The sequence below is a fragment of the Cebus imitator genome, unplaced genomic scaffold (assembly GCF_001604975.1).
Source record: "Cebus imitator isolate Cc_AM_T3 unplaced genomic scaffold, Cebus_imitator-1.0 Scaffold477, whole genome shotgun sequence".
Lineage (NCBI taxonomy): Eukaryota > Metazoa > Chordata > Mammalia > Primates > Cebidae > Cebus > Cebus imitator.
Genome location: NW_016107792.1, coordinates 1,360,942 through 1,379,272, shown reverse-complemented (window position 1 = coordinate 1,379,272; position 18,331 = coordinate 1,360,942). Strand labels below are relative to the sequence as shown.

Sequence of the window (18,331 nt, the reverse complement as noted above, 5' to 3'; positions counted from 1 at the left end):
AGAGACGGGGTTTCACCATGTTGACCAGGATGGTCTCGATCTCTTGACCTCGTGATCCACCCGCCTCGGCCTCCCAAAGTGCTGGGATTACAGGCTTGAGCCACCACGCCCGGCCTGGGAGTAGTTTTTAAAAGTTATTTGAACTTATTCAGATTACTGTCTCTTTCACTGTGTTGTCTGATTTTGTACTCTTCAGTTTTGCTAAAAGTAACAAGATGAGTCTTTAACAGAAAACCTTAAAACGTTTTCAGCAATAAAAAGATCAATACTTCATAGAAATCCAATAGCACTATAAAATTAAAACTAATGTACTAGCTTAATAATATCCATAAACTTGCTTTTCAATAATAATTTATTTTTGGTATTGATCTCATAAGGGGCTGTTTAGTTATGAACTGCTTTAGGCCATAAAATGCTTTGGGACAAAGAAAATTAAAGGAATTGTATTGGGATTATGATGCTCTTAACAGATCTTTCAGGAATAAATGAAACTGTTTATGCTAGTTAGCTGATATCTTTTCTGTTAAGTTGTATTTACTTGGGAAATACATTATATGTATCGGATTTTTTTATTGGACAGTTTTTCCTGAAAATTTGTAAAATAAGACAAGAAGACTAAATGGCTTATCTAATTATTTTTTTTCTATAGAAATCTAGATTTTGATTCATATTTGGTGTGTAGATCAGCCTTCTGGCTAAGGTTCTCAGAGGTGGCTGGCAATCTTTACTAACTGAAAGCAGGTTCAGCAGCCTCTCATAGCTTTGATGGAAACAGCTTAATTGCCCAAGATAGCCTGTGTGTAGATCAGCCCTAAGAAGAGAGAATTTTTTTCTATTTATATGCTATACTATAGAATATTATGAGATTGTCTTTGTGAGAAAAATAGACCCTAAGATCCAGCATTCACCTTATGACCTCCAGGACCCTGTGTACCAACACTCTTGCATATGGTGACCATATTCTTGTAAGTAGCTACCTTGAAGGCTCTGTCGGTTATGTTCACAGCATGGTGAAAATACCTTAAATCTCAAGTGTCCTAGCATAGCTAAACAAATGGAAGATCTGGTTATATGTCCTTTTCCTTTTCCCACAGCATTTACATTCTTCCATAAGCATTCATGCTTCTTATCTATTTTAGGAATGGTACCTTTTTAAGTAGGTGAAAGATGAGAGACTGGAAAATCCATACTTTGAATTAACTCTTCTTTTCCATGAACATAATGCTTTACTTCCTACCACATTTTGGAAAACTTAGCACTACCCTTTTATAGACACCTTTACTCTTACTCTTCATTTAATGATGACCACTGAATTTTTTAAAATGTAAAAGACAGTGGTTTTTCTTTTCCTTTTTTAGTGGTACAGGTAATAGAAAAGTAGGAAAAGAAAGTTAAGGATGGGACAAGAACTACTTTGAAATTAGAGAATACATTACTGGCTCATATATTCAGTTCATTTATATATACTTCCTGGATATTTTTAGAATAATTATGATTTTCTGAGAATGATGCTGACAGAAAACGTCTGTTTCTTTTAAGATGTTTTATTTCAAGGCACCCCCAGACATTTGCAGTAATCATACTTCCAGAATCTGGGGGACAACAGCAATTTTTTTTAGAGATACTCTGCCCCAATGGAAGAGCATAGACCATTTAATTCAGGCTGATGTTTATTTTTTTGATATTTTTATTTATGATAACTATTATATGTAAAGCCAGTATAGCATGAATCATGCATGGTCAGTTTTCAACCTTCATTCTCATTGGTACTTATTTGTTGAATGTCTAAATGTAAAAATGGAACATGCTAATAGAATATTACTCAATATCCATATAAAACTTACATATCTATATGAATACAGCTTATTTAACCAAGCAAGCGATTAATCTTTAGTAGCATAGGTCATGTCAAAATGCTCTGATCTAATAGATTCAAGAATACTTGATTTCTTGGGAGTCTACATGTGATCTCAAATGAAGGCAGGAGAATGAAATAATTCTGATTTATCTGTGGTTGTATGAATAGCTTGGCAGTACATATCATTGAAATTGATAGAACTGTCATTTATTATGGGAGCCTGTGATCTAGGTCTTACTGATTTATCCCTAGTGGATTATTAGTAATCTATGTTGGAGTTTTAACTATGAAGAAAAGAAGTTGTAAGTATACAATCCATTTATTCTTTATGTTGGTGAAGCTATTTGAAATATTTTGTGGAATCTTAAATGTGAAGGGCAGTTGTTTATTTGATTATAGAGAAGGAAAACCTATACAATTTACTGGCTGTTTTTAATGTAAAACTTGGAAATTGTATTCAGCTATGGAAAAATTCTACTAGAGAGCTTACGGATGAAATCATAGCATCAGTAGTTGAGTTAATGTGGGATATACTTCTCATGCATTTCCACCTTTAATTATGAAAATACCTATGAAATAGGTGTCACTACATATGAAGCACATGGAGCTCAGAGAAGGTAAGGAACCTGCGCAATATCATACAGCTTCTAAATAGCCAAGATGGAGTCAATCCTGCATTTCCCTGATTTGGAGAAATTATGCTATTCAACACTGCTTATGGTTGTGTAGTCTTTAGCAGATGCAAGTCATATATGTTCTTTTATATGTGTTGAAAAACCGGGTAGGTGAGAAAACTTTATTATATCACTAAGAACAACAGCGTGTTGTGAAAATACTGTCAGAATACCATCAGTCAAGAGTGTCTGTCCTTTCATTTAAAAGTGGCTTTGTCTATAGACAATATTAATGCTAAGAATATAGCTATTTCAGAAAATTATATGGACACAGGGAAAAAATTACATGGACACATACTGGGGCGTGTCAAGGGGCCAGGGAAAGGGAAAGCATCAGGATAAATAGCTAATGCATGTGGGGCTTAATGCCTAGGTGATGGGTTGATAGGTGCAGCAAACCACCATGGCACACGTTTACCTGTGTAACAAGCCTGCACGTCCTGCACGTGTATCCCAGAACTTAAAGTAAAATAAAATAAATTTTTTTTAAGAAAGAAATTTATTTAGAAAGGATACTTCTCCTTTTTAAAGACAAGTTTTCCAGAACAGTAATTCTTCCTTATTTTTTCCTTAGCGACATACCACACTCCCATGGCTGTTATGACGTTTGAAGTTCCTTTAGTTGAGAATTGCTGAGGAATGCATTTTATGTCTGCTTCATTTATGTAGATACTTTTGACAAAGAAAATATTTTAGAATTTAGAAAGAATTCTTGATGGTAACAGAAAGTGGTTTTTGAAAACGGTATTAAGACCTATAATCATCTCCTCTTCTAAGTAGATAAAAATCTTTACTTTAGCAACCTGGAATAATAACGACTAGATTCACACAGTCATTGCATACAAGCCCTAATGTACCATGATCTGCTTACAAACATGCATCTATAGACAACTGGCCCATCACAACATCTTGGCAAATTGATTGCCTTGGAGGATTTCAGAATGTATTGGCATAAATGCCAGAGCTTGAAGGAATGATTGAACCACATGGGGTTGAATTTATCAATAGCAGCAGCCCATTCTTCCAAACAGAACATGTGCCAAGCATCAGCTTGTAATCACAAACATCATCTGCTGCATATTGAAGAGGAAAACAGCATGGGCGTGCTCAGGATCTTAGTGGTAGTTTATAATTAATCACAGCATTGTTTAGCAACTTGGAGTGTACTCAAATTGCTTCATCCATGAGTTCTCAATACCCATACTTGCTCTGGGTACTGATATAGAAAGACATATCTAAAGCTTGAATGCTAAAAGGAAATGTTTACAAAACCCAGCAGTGGTGAAGGAGCTCTCAAAAGCCATGCATCTTGATTTACTTTGAAATTAGATAACATGGGGTAAAGAACAAGTTTGGAGTGAGAAATGAGGACTTCCGTTTTGTATGTACTTGAGTGGCATAGCTCTTGTGGGTCCTTCCTTATGCCTTAATCTCATAATACTGTGTGTGTGTATGTCTGTTAGAGCACTTACCCCATTGTGTTGTAGGTTGTTTTGTTTCTTTGGGTGACCCCATCCCAGTATTATGAGCTCCTCAGGGTCTGGGCTTCTTCGTGTTTCTTTCCACAGCATGAGTAGGCTCATGGGAAGCGCTTCAGGTATGATAAGGAACTAGGGGATTCTTGGCCAGAGAGATAGGAGAAATCAATGGAAGTCCAAGGAGGAGGAATGCTTAAAATGGATGTTGTGAGAACATGATTGGGAATCAGGCAGATATGAGTGAAAGGCTCCCCTGACAGCACGCAGGACCTGATATGCTGAATTTTTCCCAAAATGAGTGTGGCTTATTTTTGTAATTATTCTCAAACAATGCTCAATTCCCTGGATGTGGGAATGGATAAAGGGTAGACTGAAATGAATGGCTCGAAGTAGATAAATCTGGTAATGAGGCTGGGTACAGTGGTAGGTGGACCATGAAAACAATGAAGAAAATGAATTGGAGGAATTGAAGTCATAAGGAGCACAGAATATGTGTGTTCCTATAGCTTGGACGTATTTTAGTTTTGTCTTTTGTTACTCTTCCTGTTCATAAGTTGTTGATTTTTTATGCTAAGAAAAATCAGCTTATTTAAATGAACATACAAAATTTCTTGGCATTGGTGGCATAAACAAGATCTCGGCCCAAGTTCTCGCTATAAACTCTTAGTAGTTTGTGACCTTGGAAGAGTTATCTAATCCCTCTGTGTTTAGTTTCCTCCTTTCTAAAATCGGGATAGCAACACCTGTTCTCTTTGACTTCACAGGAGTCTGTTGATGACAGGAAATTGCTCATAAGGCTTGAAGAGTTATTGAAATGTTAGGTAATCCATTGAGATTCGAGCAGATACTTAATACTCTTGGTGATTGTATGAGAATGGCCTCCTCTGGCTGCATTCAGAAGAGGATCCTGGTGTTGGGGGGCCTTGCTGTGTTTGATTGTAGCCCAATTATAGGGCCCTAAATTGAGGAGTGGAGAGAATAATATTTGAAGCTGAGCCGTGATGATTTTGCTCCCAGTGAGGCCCCTGCTTTCTCCACAGAGACATCTTTACTTTGTCAGCAGTGGGGAAGCCTCCTACGGTTTGCATCTTGTAATCCATTAGTCATAAAGTGTTCCACTTTTTCCTTCTTAACTTTTATTTAATATTAATATAAGGTAAAACTCATAAATAAATAAAATGAAAAGAAAGGGAAGTATAAGAGCAAGGAAAACCTTGAAGAGATGTTAAGGGGCCTGCATCTTTGACAGTTCTCTTTCAGCAATCTCACAGCAGACTTCGTTAGTCCAGTTTGATCAAATATTGTTGCTTCCAGTAACCCCTTAGTGTTCTTATTTAAGTGACTATCATGCTCTTTGAATATTGAATTTTTTTCTTATCACATTGCTCACCATGTCAGGCTTCCTGACATCTAGAGTGTCATTATTGGTGAAGCTTTTTCTTACTTTTGTTGTTGATTTTTAGCAGCTCTATTGAGGAATAATTTACATACAATAAAAGGCATGTATTTAAAGTGCATAGTGTGAAACGCTGGCACATGTGAAGACCATGAAACTATTGCCACAACCATGAGAGTGAACATATTTCTGCCTCCCCAGAACCTCCCTTGGTGCCCTTTTTTTTTTTTTTGAGACGGAGTTTCACTCATGTTACCCAGGCTGGAGTGCAATGGCGCGATCTCGGCTCACCGCAACCTCCGCCTCCTGGGTTCAGGCAATTCTCCTGCCTCAGCCTCCTGAGTAGCTGGGATTACAGGCACGCACCACCATGCCCAGCTAATTTTTTGTATTTTTAGTAGAGACAGGGTTTCACCATGTTGACCAGGATGGTCTCGATCTCTTGACCTCGTGATCCACCCGCCTCGGCCTCCCAAAGTGCTGGGATTACAGGCTTGAGCCACCGCGCCCGGCCTTGGTGCCCCTTTAATCCTCCCTCCACAGGCAACCGTGGATCTGCTTTCTATCAACTTACTTGGACTCGGAGTTTTCTTTGGGGGAAGTTTTTTTTTTTTTTAACAAATTAAGTATTTTTAATAGCTTATAGGGTTGACTACTCAGGCTGTTTCTTCTTGAGTGAGTTGGGAAGATTACATCTTTTAGGGAATTTGTCTGTTGCATTGAAGATGTTGATTTTAATGCCATAAAATTGTACATGATACTCTTATTATTTTAATATCTGTCCTGAGTTCACCTCATTTATTGCTGGTATTGGTCATGTGTTTCTGGCTTTTTCCTGGATAGTCTGTTGATTTTCTGTGGTTACTATAACAGATTACTACCAACTTGGTGGCTTAAAGTAATAGACATTTATTTTCTCACAGTCGTGATGGCCAGGTGTCCACTCCTGTCCAACACCCCCTCCAGAATCCCTAGAGGCCAACTTCTTCCTTCCTTTTTCCAGCTTCTGGGGGCACCCATCATTCCTTGGCTTTTGGCTGCATAGGTTCTATCTCTGCATTTATCTTCTCCGCTTTTATCTTGAATATTCCTCTGTCTCCCCCTGATAAGGATACAAGCGATTGCATTTAGGGACAACCTGGATAATCTAGAATTATCTTCCCATCTCAAAATTTTTAACTTACTTATATCTACAAAGTTCATTTTTACCATCTAAGATAATACAGATTTCAGGGATTAGGATGTGAATATGTTTTGAGGGGCCCTTATTTAGCCTACCATAGTTTGGCAAAAAGCTTATCCATTTTATTGATCTTTTCAAAAAAGCAGTTTTGGTTTTATGGATTTTTCTTGACTGTCTTTTCTGTTTCATGAATTTTCATTTTGATATTTAGTATTACTTTTAGCATGGGCATACTCTGAGTTTCATTTATCTGTCTTTTTGTGGTTTCTTAAGGTTAAAGGTTTCCTAAGAATTTATTGCTGTAATTTTATCTGTTCTTCTTTAGCTCCATTCCACAAATATTATAGGCTATGTGTTTAGATTCTTTCAGTTTTATATACTTACTAATTTTCATGGAAATGTATTACTTAGTTTCCAATTTGGGGGATGTTTTCCAGTTGTCTTTCAGTTATTGATTTCTAGATTAATTTCATTATGGTCAGAATATTCTTTAGTTTTATTATACTTTAAGTTCTGGAATACTTGTGCAGATCATGCAGGATTGTTACATAGGTATACACATGCCATTGTGGTTTGCTGCATCCATCCCCCTGTCACCTACATTAGATATTTCTCTTAATGTTATCCCTCCCCAATTCCCCCACACCCTGCTATTCTTCCCCTTGCCCCCCAAACGCCCAACAGGCCCTGGTGTGTGATGCTCCCCTCCCTGTGTCCATGTGATCTCATTGTTCAACACCCACTTATGAGTGAGAACATGTGGTGTTTGGTTTTCTGTTCTTGTGTCAGTTTGCTGAGAATGATGGTTTCCAGATTCATCCATGTCCCTGCAAAGAACATGAACTCATCTGTTTTTATGGCTGCATAGTATTCCATGGTATATATGTGCCACATTTTCTTTATCCAGTCTCTTAAGTCAGGATATTTTTAATATGACTTGAATACTTTTAAGTTAGTTGAGACTAGTTTAGAGCTCAGAATATAATCTACCTTGGGTAAATATTCTAAGACATTGGCCATACAATTTAAGGATGCGTGTCCTGACTTATTTGGTAGACTGTGGTTTAAATGTCAACTTATTAGGTCAAGTTTGTTGATAGTGTTGTTGGAGGCCTCTCTATCCTTGCTGATTTTTAAGCTACTTGTTCTATGAGTTACTGAGAAAGAAGTGATGAAATATGAGAGTACAATTGTGGGTTTTTCAGTTTCCCTTTGCTGGTGTGTCAGTTTTTGTTTCAAGTATTAATATTTGGAAGCTCTTACGTACATACATGTTTAGGGTTATTATATATATTCTCTTGATGAATTGGTTCCTTTATCTTTACAGATTGTATTTTCCTGTCTTTGGGCATACCTAGTTATTTTTTATTGTATGTCCACATTATAAAATTTTATCTCATTGTTGAGTTTTGTTCTGGGATATTATTAAGCTGCTTAGAAGCAGTTGAGTCTTGTTTTTATGCTGTTTTAGATGGCATTCAAGCAATGTTTAATCTAGGACTAAACTTATACCATTACTAAGGTTTATCCCTTCTGAACACGGCTTCCTATGCTTCAGGTTTTTCACTCTGATCGGTCGGAACAGGCACTGTCCCCAGCCCCAAATGAGCTCCTGGGATTGATTTCCCTCATCTTTTCCTATAGCTCTTTTCCCTGCCTTGGGTTGTTTCCTTACACACCTCCACTGATCAGTACACAACTGAATACTCAAGGGTAACTCCAAAGATCTCCAGAGTTCTCCTCGTCCCTCTCTGAATCTATCCTCCCTGGACTTTTTCTGCCATCTGAACCCTAGCACCCTTGGCATCCCTTCTGAGCTGCATTTTTCAACTCAAGGAAACACCAAAGTTTGCCTGGTTTTCCCGCCCTGTGAGGCAGCCTGGAAACTTTTTTAAGATATTGAGCAGGGACAATTAATAGAGTTCACCTCATTTGTTTCCCAAATCTCAGGAATCACTTTGTGTCATTGCCTGTTATCCACTAGCATGAGAACAGTTGTTTCATGCATTTTTTGCATGGCTTTGTGGTTGACTCTTGTAGAAAGGGAAAGCTGGAAGTGAAAGTCAAGAGCTGGGATTTTGTACAAACTGGCTTTTAGTGCATTTTTGGTCATACTCAGAAAACCTTCCGTAGGCTAGGTTCATGGACAACCTGTCCACAAACATGGCTGCCCTTGTGGGACTGTGTTTTTCATCCCTCCTGCCAGAGCCTCTGCCACCTGGGCAACCTTGTGCAAGTTACTTAGCAACTTGGTAGTATGAGAACGAAGAAGGAAGGATGAGCTCATTTTGGGATCTTGAATCTACTGCTTTATTATGTGTTATGTTTTAGGTCTTTTATTTCTAATCTAATTGGTTAAAGCTTTTAGTTTTTTAATGTAAGAATTTCTGGTTTTAAGGATAAACATTTAAAAGAAAATTAAATGTGAAATATTTGTATGCACAAAACATTTTTAATTACAAAAGCAAAAGAAATGTCTTAAGCAGAGCATGACATTTTAAATTTTCACTTATGAACATTTAGCCAATTAATATACTTGATGTTTTTCTTCTGCCTCATAGATTCTGTGATATAAAGATTAATGATGGTTTTCGTTTGTAAAATAAGTTTTACTGCCTAATAAAGTTAGGTTTATAATTTTAATGAAAGGAAATTCTTTAATTTTGTTTATGCATAATCAGATGTGCAGCTGCTAGGAACAAAATTTATCCGTTAAAAAATTCAGTCTAATAAAGGAATTATCATCATTTATTTTTAACAGGAAATCCAAATCAAGAGAAAATATAAAATCCAGATTTTTAAAAACTAGGAAATAAATACGTGATGTTTATGCAGTACCTTATCTCTTGTTTTTATGGCAAGTCAAACTTTGGCTGTAATTTATCAAAATATTCTGTATTTCTGTCCTCCAAAATCATTATTACCTAACCTGACCATCAACTCATGAGACAGTTTAATAGTGAAAGTAGATGCAGCTCTCCAAAGTTTATAATAGATTTCTTGCAGGAGGAAAGACTTAATTTCTCCTCTGAGAAAGGGCTTTTGTTTTTGTTTTGTTTTCATTTAAGAAAAAAAAATTCATGGTATACAAGGTAAATGATATTACTTTTATTTGACAGTTTTGATTAATGGAAAAAGGTGGTACATTGCTTTTTTGTGGCTCACTTGTAGATATCTGTATTTGCTGATGAATCTGCCTATCTTTCAGGCAGCTGATTCAGATATATTTCAGCACTGTTACAATCAAACTCTCAAAATCCACCTGTTTCACACAGTCGTTCCGATATATTAGGCTTTGATACTGCTTTGCTAGAATCTAAGGCAATTTGACATTTATAATACCCTCAGCCTGCTTTCTAAATGGATCATCATTACATTTAGCTTTGAATGGCCATCAACAGTTCTCTGAACTAATCTGTGTCCTCTTTTGCCACTTTGAAAGAAAATTGTTTGCAATAATCCAAGTTTTATTATACTTATATCCATGTAGAAATAGAATATTCTCACCCCTATAATATTTAGTTCTAACTAATGCCCTGTCTTGACATCTCATACTAACTTTTATTGTTAAGACAACATATTCTGTTTCATTTTTGTGAATTGAGTATTAGATTTTCAGAAGATCCAGAAATAGTGAGACTTCTTTGGATTTTAGATTACTAGATTTGGCTTAGGGTTCATTAGCAGAACTTGGACTTCAGGAAAAATACCTCTAATTAAACAATCAGCATCACAATGATCCCAGGCCTTCTCTTCTAACAGTAGGAATAACATAGGTCGTGGGGCTCTAGCTGCATAAGGACACCATATAGAATGACTCTTAAAGCTAAGGCGACACTATAACTGGAACACTTTTGAGGCTGGAAGGGCCACTTTTAGTAATTATACCCTGACAACAGGCATCAATAAGGTGAGCAACCCTTCTTAAGGATTCAGTGGTTCAGATCTACAGCTTTCCAGAATTGATCCAGAGTTCTGATAAAGACCAAGGCATCTCTGCCATTTTGAAAGTCAATTTAGGTTTTAAAATAACCACTGATTGCCTCTTAGGGGACTATTCAAAAATTAGAAATACACACACACACACACACACACACACATTCACACCCACCCACACACACACATACACACACACACAGTAGATAATAGGTATTTTTTATTTATTTATTTATTTTTTACTAACTTTTTGGTAACTTTTATTAATAATCTCCATTGTAGCTTTTACTAAGGCTGACATCATGCCCAAATTCTGTAACTTTAGTAAAATAAAATGAATTTTATTCTTTATTTAATCGTTTGTAATGAATACTTTTCTTTTGGTTGAATCAATTTTGCTAGTGACTTTTAAGTAGTCCCACATGGATGGATTTTAAATAATACTTAATTGTCAAGAAAGTTGAAGAACAAAGAAAGTGATTAATCGCTAGAGCTTGCAGGAATTTCATGAAGAATAATTTGACAGTTTTAGTTATATAGGTCTTCCTAGTACCCATGCATTGCTTAAACTTAAATTCTCTCTTGTCACTTTTATGCTTCAAACAAAAACAAAAATGCACTATCTGTTTGCAACATAAAACATTGCACCCAGATTTCTGTAAAAATAAGAGTTGTTCAGATTTAAAATGCCTAGTTATGTTTATTTCATGAAGCTTTGGGAAAATTTGTTCTATTGGGAATAATTACTATGAGAGCTAAAAATAATAGATGTATCCTTTTTTTCTTTCTTTTTTAAAAAAGCTGGACCTGTGATCTGCAGAATGCTGAGTTATCCCCCAACTCGCCGAGCTTTAATTGTGGGTTGTGGCCTACAGATGTTCCAACAGCTCTCAGGCATTAACACCATCATGTATGTATTTCTTTCTGGCTTTTACTGAAAAGACTGTGAAAGGATTATTTTGTGTGAAAAAAAAAGTAGACTCAGTGATTTGTTCTGATTAAATGTATGGATTATCCTTTTGGGAGATACTAACTTTATAATTTTTTAATTCCTGTAATTTGTAACTAGAAAGAGATGATTTATTTTGTTATATTTTTGACTTTATTTGATTCCATATAATTTCGCTTTTACACTATCCAATGCTTCTCTGTATGCTGAGCTTAAATATGTCATTTTTTTCTAAACCATTTTATGATGTTGGTTGGAAAGTAAAATAGAAGGAAATCACCTGGCATTGCCAGAGACTGTGGGCACACAGGTAACTAATTCATCTCTTTTTGGTGCGGTCCACTACATTGCAATGTGATAAGGATATTAGGAAATTGCGTTTATTATAACCAGAGTATGGTAGAGGGGAGATTGAGTGGGAAGGAGAGTGGAAAATACAGAAAAGTTCCCTGTTTTCTGATTTGAAGAGTAATTCCCAAAGCTGTATGTGTGCTGGGGTGGGAAGGACTAAATATTGGGGCTCTACTAGGTTTCCCTCATTCAGTATTAAACCCATTTTTTAGGGCTTCTGTTGCTCTAGACCTACAGCAGTACTGAAGTAGACCTGGGTCTTGTCCTCATGGATGTACAGGCTGGTCGAGGAAACACGCATTAAATAAACTCACAGTTAAATATAAGATTTCAAATTATGATAAGGGCCATACAGGACTCTTCAAATACTCCACAGAGTAGACTTTTAAGATCCTAAATAATAAAATGCAGTTTAGAGAAGGTTATGAGGTACCCAAGGCACATATTGTTACATTAAAAGCTGCCGCATCTTAGAAGTCCTCCCCACCCCCGCCTATTGATTGAATTTTTTCATTAAGAATATACAAACTATGTAAAATTAAATTTTCTCTGGTAAACCATTCATATTTGAGACTCTTGATTTTTTAAAATTACTTGAGATAGGATGAATTATTTCATGATAATTTGAGAACAGTGAGTTGATTAAAATATTTTTTAAAAAATAAGGATTAGGACCCAGTGAGCCAGTAGATTAAATCAAGATTAGTTAAGAAACTCCATTTTCTATACATTCACACACTTTGTGGATTTGACTTTAATCATAATCCCCGTTAGACTTTAACTTTTGAGTCTACGTTTTAAATATTTTGTCCTCTCCTCCTCCTCTCTGACATTAACTTTCATTTTTCTTCACCTTTATCAACTCTGTTAAGGCCCATTTGTTGGTCTGGTGCCAAGCACATTTGCTTGTTTGTTCTCTGGATTTGGCACATCATGACTTGTCCTGAGATGTGTTCACCTTTTGCAGTCTGGTGGAAGTATAGAATTGCAGCTAGGCTAGAACCAAGCATCAAATAATTAGATGCAGTAATAATCCTATATGAATTATTTAGTTGACCAATCTAATATGTGTTCTGTTTCTGAAAGTATTTTTTGTTTGTTTTTCTTTTTTCCTAAGCATTTAAACTCAACAAGTCTAAAATAAAAGCATAGAAAATGAAGGATTTTTCTTGTACATTTTTTGTTTTAATTTAAAGCAGGTATCACAAACAGAGCCACCTCTAGTTTATGGGTAGTGACTGGGGCCAGTGTGTTCATAGGTGAAATGATTGTCATAATCCATGAGCAGTAACCTAGTATAAATTGAGCTGATTGATGCTTCAAATTTTAATGAAGCGTTCGTTTCTCCAAAGCCTCACTTTTTTTCATGAAGATCAAATGATAGAAGGATCCTCATCTTCTCTAAGATTTATGATAGATGTACTTTGCTTATCGTAAAACTGCTCATGATATAGGTAGTGTCGTCATAGAGCTTTTGCTTGCATTTGATTATCAATCCTGGAAAACAGGAAGAATAAAACAAAGTAAATGATAGCTGAACTTAGACTGTGTCTACATGATGTAAAATAGCTAATCATCTCCCTGAATAAATTAATATGATGTTCATGTCTAGAGTTTAGAGGGTTAGACATTAAAATAATATACCTATGCTGAATAACTGTTGCTTATTCACAGTACGTAATTTCAGACATTCATATTATAAGCCCATAAAATTTAGTGTAAGTCAATGTCATTATGATAGACTGTACTACTGTTTACTGTCTTTATGAAAAATGACTAATCTGGGACTTTAATGTAATGTGTTTTCTCCTGCTGTCTTTAGTTCTCATTTCTGTATGTATATTTGTGTATCTTTTTCTGTTATTCTCAAGATTAAGTAAATACTATCATAAACTTTGTTTTTGATTTAAAATAATCTATTAGAGTCTAAGAAGTTAGTTTTTGTGTTTTTTAGTAGAAATTTTAATTATGCTTTCTTTTATTTTGTTACTTTGTTAATTCAGAATATATTTTCCAAGGATATTTTATTATATATAACACATATGTTTATGTATATAAAATTTTACTTTTTTTACACCTCCTTATCTTTTAAGTGGGAAATAAAGCAGGTAATGCTTTTATTTTAATTCCACCCTAATAATGTGTAGAAGTTGAAATATGTTATTAAAAATTCTTTCACCTCAAAGTCTGTATGAACTGAAATATGAGCTATTTTGAATTCTATTTCTCACCAAGAAGAGTTTATAGAAAGATTACATGGAAAGATAATATTAAAGGTTATATTAAAAGATAAATCATCCTCACAGTTGTATTATATAATCTTACCATTTTAGTTTTTTTCTCTTCTCCCTCAAAGAATCCCTTATTCTGCTTCCGTTGACCTATTTACTATTCTATCTCATTCAACGAAATAGATTTTCTTCTTGAAATATTTAATTTTCTTTTCCTTTACCATATTTATCTATAGATAGTATATCATAGATACAGATATATATTTTTTATTTGTATGATAACTTATGTTTCTTTATATCCCAACCTATATACATTCTCATTCTCTACCCTACTGAATGGAGAACTTGTAAGGTCTTAAAAACATACATATTTCAGACATTATATTTAACTTTTCGATGAGGCGATTCTTTTATAATATGACTCACATAACTTAATAATTTCCACACTGTCATTACCACAACCAAAATACGTGTGTTCATGTTTGGAAGAGGAAGGTGTAAGTAGGTAGTGAGAAAGAAAACACCAAGTTCTATGTGGGTTTGATAATGTCTTTCTTTTTTGAGGAACTTAGAATAAACTATATTTTGTTATATTCTGACAAACAGATGATCAGTCTGTCTTGGATGAATGAAAGGTATCAGATTTCTATCTGAGAAGACCAAGTGGTTAAATGACTCTCTTTTAAGGTTACAAAGAGAAACAGTAGTAAAGTGGAAAAGAAAATTCAGAATTATAAGCTTTTGAGATTGCTTTGGATAAAGAGAATTGTGGGGGAAACTTCTTTGGGGGCATTTAGTCTTTTACTTTTAAGCCAGTCTTCTAGCAGAGTAATACTGCCAGCTTTATTTTCTCTTCTTACTCTTCTGTCTTTTATTAACTCAGAGTAAGAGAGGAGAGTAACTTCTCCCATTGTGTGTGGGCAGATACTCTTGCTTTCAGAGCTGCTTTACTTTAACCTCCAGGACATCACTTCTTTCACTTTATTTACAAGAGAGAGTGAAAGCCTTTAGAAAATCTGCCCTGCTAATAATAGTGTTAATAGCAGTCATTAAATCCCAGGTGCCACTCTAGTATGTGTTAACTCAATAAATACTAACAGAAAAGGTAAAAAGTACGACAGAACTGCTTTGAGCCCCTCAAATGGTGTATTTGTTATGGTCATGACGATAATAAACATTTTTTACTGCTTTACGTATTTAACACTCGGAAATATTTTTTAGACAGTATCTCTCTTGATCTTCATAAACATCCTGTCAGGTAAGCAGGGCAGCTCTTCTGTTTATGCTCTAGCTAAAGAAGCTAAGGCTTAATGAACTAAGTGACTTGTCCACCATCACACAACTAATAAGTTTTAGAGCTAAGGGTGGAGCCCAGTTTCCTGATGCCAGATCACATGGGACACTCTTTAATTGTAGAGCACCTGGAATTAAATAGTCAGACTATTTAAAGCTTGTCTGGGGATAAGGTACACAGTAAGCAATCAAAGTTTGTGAAATTCAGTACTGTCCAAGGATTAAACCTAAAATGGGAATACACACCCCCACTGAAGAAGCTGAAAGTCTGTTTGTAGGAGAAGTTTCTGACTCTACCTGGAGCTGAGTCAAGTTAGAAAGCCAAGCAAAATACAGGGATAGAGGAAGCAGCAGAAAGGCCATGGGAGCTCACTGGATCCCAAGCTGCAATTCCTGCCTGGCACCACAACAATCTATCCGGAGGGTGGCCAGAGGAGCAGGGGATAAAACTCCATAGAGAAGAGGAATTCTCTAACTGAACTTTGTAACAATATGAATGGGGCAAGGAACCTCCTGGCCAGAACTAGCGGGAGGACGTGAATCGGGCATGCAGACTTCATAGGCAGGGGGAAGAACTAAAGCCCTTTTCTTTCACAGCTGGGAGGTAGAAAGCCTCGGGAAAATTTTCAAGCCCATCTCACCCTCCTCCTGGAAACAGACTTGGGGCTGTTGAGGGGGACACAGTGGGAGTGAGACCGACCCTTTGCTTGCGTGAGAGCTGGGTGAGGCCTTTGACTGCCAGCTTTCCCCCACTTCCCTAACAACCTGCATGACTCAGTGGAGGCAGCCATAATCTCCGAAGTACACAACTCCAGAACCTGGGAAGCTCACCCCCAACCCTCATAGCGGCCACAGCAAGACCCACCCAAGGAGAGTCTGAGCTCTGACACGCCTAGCCACATCCCCACCTGATGGTCCTTCCCTACTCACCCTGGTATGGAAGACAAACCGTATACAGTCATGGGAGTTCTAGGGCCCTACCCACTGACCATCCCTCTCCACACTATTATAGCTGATGCTTTCTGGAAAGCTCCATCTAATGGTAGGAGGCCAACCAGCACAAAAATAGAGCTTTAAACCACCAAAATTAAGAACCCTCATGAAGTTCATTACACCCCTCCAACCCCCTGCCGCAACCTCCACCAGAACAGGCGCTGGTATCCACAGCTGAGAGACCCATAGATGGTTCACATCACAGGACTCTGTACAGACAACCCCCAGTACTAGCCTGGAGCTGGGTAGACTCACTGGGTGGCTAGACCCAGAAGAGAGGCAACAATCACTGCTGTTCAGCTCACAGGAAGCCACATCCATAAGAAAAGAGGGAGAGTACTGTATCAAAGAAACAAACACTCCATGGGGCAAAAGAATCTGAATAACAGCCTTCAGTCCTAGACCTTCCCTCTGACAGAGCCTACCCAAAGAAGAAGGAACCAGAAAGCCAATCCTTGTAATATAACAAAACAAGGCTCTTCAACACCCCCGAAAATCATACTAGTTCACAGCAGTGCATCTAAACCAAGAAGAAATCCCTGATTTGTCTGAAAAAGAATTCAGGAGATTAGTTGTTAAGCTAATCAGGGAGGACCAGAGAAAGGTGAAGCCCAATGCAAGGAAATCCAAAAATGATACAAGAAGTGAAGGGAGAAATATTCATGGGAATAGATAGCTTAAATAAAAAAGGATTAAACATTCAGGAAACTTTGGACATACTTCTAGAAATGTGAAATGCTCTGGTAAGTCTCAGCAATAGAATTGAACAAGTAGAAAAAAAAAAAATCAGAGCTCAATGACAAGATCTTCGAATTAACCCAATCCAAGAAAGACAAAGAAAAAAGAATAAGAAATGTGAACAAAGCCTACAAGAAGTTTGGGATTATATTAAATGATCAAACCTAAAAATAATCAGTGTACCTGAGAATAGAATTCTAAAAGCATGGAAAACATATTTCAAGGAATAATCAAGGAAAACGTCCCCAGCCTTGCGAGAGACCTAGACATGCAAATATGAGAAGCACCAAGGACACCTGGGAAATTCTTTGCAAAAAGATCCTCACCTAGGCACATTGTTATCAATGTATCCAAAGTTAAGACAAAGGAAAGAATTTTAAGAGCTGTGGCACAGAAGCACCAGGTAACCTATAAAAGAAAACCTGTAAGATTAGCTGCAGATTCTCAGCAGAAACCTTACCAGCTAGAAAGGATTGAGGACCTATGTTCAGCCTCCTCAAGCAAAACAATTATCAGCCAAGAATTTTGTTTCCAGAGAAACTAAGCATCATATATGAAGGAGAGACACAGTCATTTTCAGATAAACAAATGCTGAAAGAATTTGCCGTTACCAAACCACCACTACAAGAATTGCCAAAAGAAGCTGTAAATCTTGAAACAAATCCTGGAAACACATCAAAACAGAAACTCTTTAAAGCATAAATCACATAGGACCTATAAAAAAAATACAAGTTAAAAAGCAAAAACAAAAACAAAAGTACACAGGCAAGAAAGAGCACAATGAAAGCAACAGTACCTCACGTTTTGATACAAACATTGAATGTAAATGGCCTAAATGCTCCACTTAAAAGACACAGAACCTCAAAACGGTTAAGAACTCACCAACTATCTGCCACCTTCAGAACACTCACCTAACACATAAGGACTCACATAAACTTAAAGGGGTGGAGAAAGGCATTTCATGTAAATGGACAGCAAAAGCAAACAGGGGTTGCTATTCTTTTATCAAACAAAACAAACTTTAAATCAGCATCAGTTAAAAAAGACAAAAAGGGACAGTATATAATGGTAAAAGGCCCTGTCCAACAGGAAAATATCACAATCCTAAACATATGTGCACCTAACACTGGAAATCCCAATTTATAAAACAATTGCTAATAGACGTAAGATATCAGATAGAGAGCAACCCAATAATAGTGGGGGAATTCGGTACTCCACTGACAGCACTAGACAAGTCCTCAAGACAAAATC

General features: G+C 36.5%; 1 protein-coding gene across 1 annotated transcript in view; it reads left to right on the top strand.

The window, feature by feature from the left end:
• Window positions 1–18,331, top strand: part of SLC2A13 (solute carrier family 2 member 13) — a 351,864-nt gene that overhangs the window by 150,858 nt on the left and 182,675 nt on the right. Inside the window, exon 4 of the mRNA XM_017512770.2 lies at window positions 11,327–11,435. Coding sequence (XP_017368259.1) covers window positions 11,327–11,435 — 109 coding nt within the window. The remainder of the gene's footprint in view (window positions 1–11,326; window positions 11,436–18,331) is intronic.